The sequence below is a fragment of the Suricata suricatta genome, chromosome 3 (genome assembly GCF_006229205.1).
Source record: "Suricata suricatta isolate VVHF042 chromosome 3, meerkat_22Aug2017_6uvM2_HiC, whole genome shotgun sequence".
Classification (NCBI taxonomy): Eukaryota; Metazoa; Chordata; class Mammalia; order Carnivora; family Herpestidae; genus Suricata; species Suricata suricatta.
Window position 1 is genome coordinate 60,005,975 of NC_043702.1, and position 6,611 is coordinate 60,012,585.

Here is a 6,611-nt window from a genome sequence, read left to right on the forward strand (position 1 = left end):
CTTGACTCAGATCTGAGTTCTACTCCTACATGCCCCTAATTTTGCTGCATGACATTCAAGTCACATTACCCCTCTAAATGCTACCTATTACAATACTACTTGAGACAAAATGTGAAGTATGCTTCTAAGCATATCCAAGAGTCTACAACATCAATTCTGACAGAATGTGTTTACAAGTTCCTAATTGTGCCTGCATCTTCTCTATTTACTTCTTTTATGGTTCTTCCTTTTCATTAAATTAAGTTTTTAAAAACTCCCTATTTGGAACTATTTCTTAGGTACTGAACACGCACTCAATTAGACTAATCCTACCTAATTTGAGATGAGAAGTATTTACTTCTATTTTCTTGAGCCCCCTGCTAGCTACTTAGAACATGCCCAATCTCTTGCTTTGGCTCCCTTATCTGTTTTTCTAAACCACCTACAGTTTTCTAGGATATTACTAGATCTTTTACTAGCTTAAACAAAGAAAGTAAGTTCTTCTTACTTACGAATTAAAAACAAATTAAAAGTGTTTGATATATTACAATGTTTTTGTTTATAGTATTATCACTCGAACAGTGATTTCTTAACAACACCCTTCATATATAATACTCACATGCTTTGAGGCAGACTGTGCCGTAATGTTAACAATATACTTTTCCCCACACATCCTATAATATATAAGAACACTTTACCCAATATTTCATTAAAATAAAAACTCTTCAGAAAATGAAGTAAACCTACATTTTTATGATCCTTTGAGGAGGTTCTTAAACTAGCCATGATTTTAACCAACCTAAAAAATACATATCCTTTCTTCAAATAAATATGAATGGCAATAAAAAACAAAAAACCAATCCTTCAATAATAGGTAAATACTGAAGTACATAACATGTATACCTACCTAGCAACAGAATACATGAAGAGAAAATCATTGTCTGGTGAGCCTGGGGTCTTGCTATAGTCTCTATATTTTTTCTGAGTGGTATTTTTGATATCTTTCATAACAGATTCCATTTCTTTACTTAAGTTGGTTTCTGACTGCAAAAAATGGAAACATACATGTAAGGTTTATTCATATTCACTTTCTCTAATATAGTCCACACTACAACGTTTATCATATGAATACATTAGGAAATTAAAGTTAAAACAGATGTACATTAGCTTTCTACCATAAATGTATTTACTGTACAAAGATAAAATAGATTAAGAAATATTTTCTCTCTTACCCTAATTCTATATTGTGATTGGTTAACCTATAATCTAACCATGAACTAACCACACAAACCTATATTCTAAACAAATGAGTAGATGTCATTAAAATAATATTTTGGAATAGTTTTCATGTTTTATAAACAACCTGATTTTCATTTAAGTTCATTTCTCAAACACTAAAATTGATGTCCACTGCTTTAAGCATATTTTAAACACATAAAAAATTTAGATTCACAAAAAAAGAAAACTACAGACTGTACTAGTCTTCAACTGAGAAAAGAAACTGCCAGGAGATGAACTTTTCAGAGTATCTTTTAACTATAAATTTCTGTCTCAAAAGTCAAATATTAATCATTTTCATAAGTGTACTCCTTAAACTAGGCACAGCTATGACTTCTTTCAGTGACCATATCATAAATCTGTATTAAAGGTGATATATTTAAGTATTTAAATCAAATAAATAAATCCTACTGGCTGGGATAAAAGATGGGTTCATTTATACCAAATCCCACAGAAAAAGAGACTGACTTGTGAATGGTTCAATCAAGTATATGATATTTTATTTAACATACACACACAGTGTATGTAAATCTATAACTATATACATAAAAAGTGTGTATGTGTAAACATATCATCTTAATCCTAATATACTTAATGGGCATTTTTTAAATGATTACACTGTGCTTTACATTGCAAGATATATATATATATATACACACACATATATGCATATATGAACATATATATATGTAATTTATTTGTCTGGCTTTAAGATTTCAACATCTTAAAAGAGTCTAATCATATCTAAGTTACAGGATTTCATGATCTGGAAGATTTATACTAAAACTATAATAATTTAGATTGAAGAAAAGTATAGTCTTTGGTAATAATTTATTCCATTAGTCTCATTTTTGTTTGTAGTAACCAAAAGAGAAAAACATCTAAGAACAATTCCTATTAAATGTTTAAAGGTCCAGAGCAATTCAGAAATGGAATGAAAATGAAAGGCAGGAAAATGAGAGCTGAAGCAGAGCTGAGGTTACCAGGATGTTTCTGCCTTACACTGATGCTTACTGGGAAAGCTCCCGGCCGTCCCTGCAGCTCCTCCACTTCCTTTATGAGGTCCTGTATGCTTTTGTTAGTAGGACGTTGCCAAAGGTTACTTTCCACGTTACTTCCAGGATAACAAGGAAGAACACTGTTAGCAAACTGCCTACAGAGAGGACACGTGAATTCTCCTTTGTCCACTGAGAAGCCCTGAAGAACCTGGTCATTCTAAAAGATGAAATAAACATACAGATATATAACATACACTTCTACAGAAAACAAAATCTACACCATTACATTTTATGGTAAACAAATGAACCATACAAAAGAAAAAGACATGTCTAGGGTGCCTTGGTGGCTCAGTCAGTTAAGTATCCAACTTCAGCTCAGGTCATGATCTCATGGTTGGTGGGTTTGAGCCCCACTTTGAGCTCTCTGCTGTCAGCATGGAGCCCACTTTGGATCCTCTGTCCTCCCTCGTTCCCCCCCCCCCCCCCCCCTGCTTGCACATGCACATGCTGTTCTTCTCCTTTGATGAAGAATTGACAACTTTTGAGAATTAAGCCTAAAAATGTGATGTGTCTTTATCTAACTGCCAAACACAACTCATGGGACTTCATGCAGCATTTGTTTAGGATTAATGGATAGGGGAAAGATTCAGTTACAGTATTCAGAACATAAGTGTAAGAGAAGGGGAATTTCCTTCAGATGTTTCTGCTAGAAAGAGGAGGAAGAGAGGTTTTTAAACAGGGACATATAAGTGTATATGACTTGGAGGAAATTCTTGTTCACAAAAGACTGCTATATATGCTAACTAAACAGAAAACTTAAGGCAGGAATCCAGACCGTTACATTAGTTCCTTTCTTCTGCCTGACACCACCACACTTCTGCTTTGCCCTCAGGCCATTGCTATTGTGTAGTCCTAACCACTCTATTTCCCGGCACTCTCTTTCTTACTCTGCCACTAACCTAATGCTTTATCTCAAAATATGTTTTAATGCATTAATGTAAATGTATGAATGCTACAATATGACTATTATCACAAACAAGACAAAAATAATGAGCAAAAAAGGATACAAATAGAAGAAAATGAATTTGCCTATGGTTTCAAAGGTAATGGCAGTATCAGGATGAATTTAAATTTCCCCACTCTTTTGTTTTTATTTTTTATGTTTACTTATTTTCAGAGAGAAAGAGCACACACAAGTGGAGACGGGCAGAGAGAAGGAGAGACAAAATCCCAAGCAGGCTCTAAATCATTGGTGCAGAGCCTGATGTGGGGCTTGAACCCACAAACCATGAGATCATGACCTGGGCTGAGACCAAGAATTGGAAACTTAACCGACTGAGCCACCCAGGCGCCACTGAATATCCCCACTCTTAATTTAATACTCATTTTGCTATATCTTGGATCTCAAATACTTTGACTAAAAGAACAAAATTCTTTTCTCACTGGTTGACATTGTTTTCAAGATTCTAAAAATGTAACACCATGTCTTCTTAAATCCAATTCTACATATATTTACTAAGCTCCTGTCATGTGTCAAATGCTGTGCTAGGTGATGGCATAAAGACATAAGGTACATCTTCACTTAAGGTCTTAACAATAGAAAAGCAAGTAGAAACAAATTATAATAATAGTGTGAAAAATACAACAGAGAAGGCTTCTCAAAGAAGACTTGTGAGCTACGTTTTAAAGATATACAAGAAGAGTATTCTAGAAGGTTGGAGTAAAGGTCCTGACCATTGAAGGACATTCTATGATAAGCTCCTCTAGAATGTAATTTTAAAGAATGCCAGATCACCCTCTTTGCCTTGACTGAAACTAGATTCCTTCCTGAAGCCTCTCCAGGAGCCTTCCCAAGTAGGCACTGCTCATCCTCCCACATCCCTCACATCTCAGGATCCTGCTCATCTCCAGTGCTGGCTTAAGATCTTTACTCTCGCATTCTCCCATCTTTGTGGCTAGTATCATTTAATGGCATCACCTCTTTTCTTCCGTTTTCCTGTCATCCACTGCCCTCTATCACCTGAAGACTCTGGCACCTAAATCAGTTTTCCTCATCGCTCCAAGTCCTTCTATGCAACTTCAGTGTGTGTGGGGACAACCAATCTTCTATCTTGGTCTGTCAGCTCTCTGACCTCATTCTTTTTTATGGCTTTGACCTCCACTCTACTCCAGCACTTGCTACCATGACTACCCTCTAATAAATACTGAAACAACCCCAAATTGTCCATATCTGAAAATATTAAATCCAAACAGCTTACATTCTGACTGCCAACTCCTAGCTGGTTTAGCCCCCCCCCCCACCTTATCAAGCCTATACACTACAATCTACCACTTCAAGAAGTCTTTGGTCAATACTTCTCATTCCCTGTCCATATGTCTTTCCATCAAACATACTCCACAAAACTATACAAGATTAATGCAATGTATGGCTTTTCCAATTCCACACTCAAATTAAGTGTTGTTAAACAAAACTGAAATAACCTCTTACTATAAACTGTTTCCACCTCAACGGAGTCCTGATTACTTCCTGACAATCTTTCTCCAATATCCTATGAAGCACTCTCTCACCCAGTTCCAAAGTGTTTTTTCCAAACCACCTCCTCACTTGTCAAGTCTTTTCACCTACCGGAGCCCTGCCCCTTTTACTCGAGATGCATAAAGCTACACTTCCTATCTCAGAAAAAAGAGAGTCATTATAGCTTCTTCAGCTTCCTGCCTTCTCCCATCCCAATATCTAATTAATAAGTTCCATAAGTCCTCCCATCTACTTCCTGCTACCCTCTGCTAATATCGCCTAACTAGTCTTCCAACCATACTGCTGACAGTGTGATCCACCTAATGTGACACTTATTCCCAATCAAAATCTTTCAATGATCACCTGAAAAATTATTCCTGAACAGAAGAAGGAATACTACACCTCAAAGAGTAGAGAAGAAAGGATTGGTTGGGATGCAGACTCATTTATCAGGGAATAGATGATCAAAGTAGGAAGCCAAGGTAGTGTGTGACAGAAAGCCACTGTTTTCTTGGTAACAAAGGAAGAGAGAGAATCTGATGAGGGGAAAGGAATCTTGGAGTTTAGGCAAAGAGCCTGGGATGGGGAGCCAAAGGTTTGGCATAGCTGCTGGGGCCACTAAGAGAGAAAACCAATCACAGACAGGTAAATAATTGATAAGTAATATCTACAATCTGTGGCCCTAGTCTAAGCCACTATAATAAAGGAAATCACGAATTTACAGAGATACCACTTAACTTAGTTTTTTTATTTTTCTGGAGGGCTGGCTGCCTGGGTCTAAAATCAAGGGAGGACTATTAAATGACTGATATTCAGAGCAGAACAGGAACTGTACAAAAAAGTGAGGCTAGGAAAGAACACTAGGGAAAATATAAAGGGGGTAAAGGACTAGAGATCTTGATGTCAGAAGCAAAATACACTAATGAAAATGCAATAAGAGAATCTGAAGAATAATCATATGACAAAATGATACAGTAGGATATTAAAGCTTAATATTTCAGAGCTAGAGTAGCAAAGTCTAGAATTACTACCATGGAAATCAGTTGCTAAAGTGAAGTAAAAAGAAAAAAAATGAAATCCCTAAAGCTGAAGAGGTCAGGGAACTACAAGGCTGGATAGTTAAAATGGCAATCAAAATCACCCAAGATGACCTGGGACGTCTATGCTATAAAAACATTTAATACCTGGAAAGATATATACACCTTTATATCAACTTACCCGTAATGACTCCATGTAAGATTTATGACAATCTATATGTAACGTGTGGCCACAGGTTTGCACATAAACACCTCCTTCCCAGCCAATTGATACTGCCAATAGACAAGAACTCTTAAAAAAAAAAAAAAAGATACAATACAATTAATTTTAAAGAAGCATAAACATATCTAAATATACTCACATAAACCTGAGTGATTTCGTATTGTTACACTAATATAAACTTCCAATTTTTGTGATATAAAGTAACATCCAACTCGACAGCACCAAGGCAGTATCTTTATTTTTTTTAATAGTTTATTGTCAAATTGGTTTCCATACAACACTCAGTGCTCTTCCCCACAAGTGCCCTCCTCCATCACCACCATCTCTTTTCCCCCCTCCCCCTTCCCCTTCAACCCTCAGTTCATTTTCAGAATTCAACAGTCTCTCAAGTTTTGCGACCCTCTCTCCCCCCAACTCTCTTTCCCTCTTTCCCTCCCCCTGGTCCTCCATTAGGTTTCTCCTGTTCTCCTGTTAGGACATATGGTATCTGTCCTTCTCTGCCTGATTTATTTCTCTTAGCATGATACCCTCAAGGACCATCCACTTTCCTACAAATGGCCAGATTTCATTCTTTCTCATTG

At 36.5% G+C, this 6,611-nt stretch overlaps 1 protein-coding gene across 6 annotated transcripts in view; it reads right to left on the bottom strand.

The window, feature by feature from the left end:
- UBR3 (ubiquitin protein ligase E3 component n-recognin 3) overlaps positions 1 to 6,611 on the bottom strand; it is a 225,109-nt gene that overhangs the window by 62,293 nt on the left and 156,205 nt on the right. For 4 of the 6 annotated variants that reach the window (XM_029934409.1, XM_029934405.1, XM_029934407.1 and 1 more), the window contains 3 exons: positions 5,989 to 6,099; positions 2,260 to 2,472; positions 887 to 1,023 (listed from right to left, as the gene is read on the bottom strand). In XM_029934409.1, the coding sequence (XP_029790269.1) occupies positions 887 to 1,023; positions 2,260 to 2,472; positions 5,989 to 6,099 (461 nt within the window). The remainder of the gene's footprint in view (positions 1 to 886; positions 1,024 to 2,259; positions 2,473 to 5,988; positions 6,100 to 6,611) is intronic. The other 2 variants (XM_029934408.1, XM_029934406.1) reach the window with 1 other exon arrangement.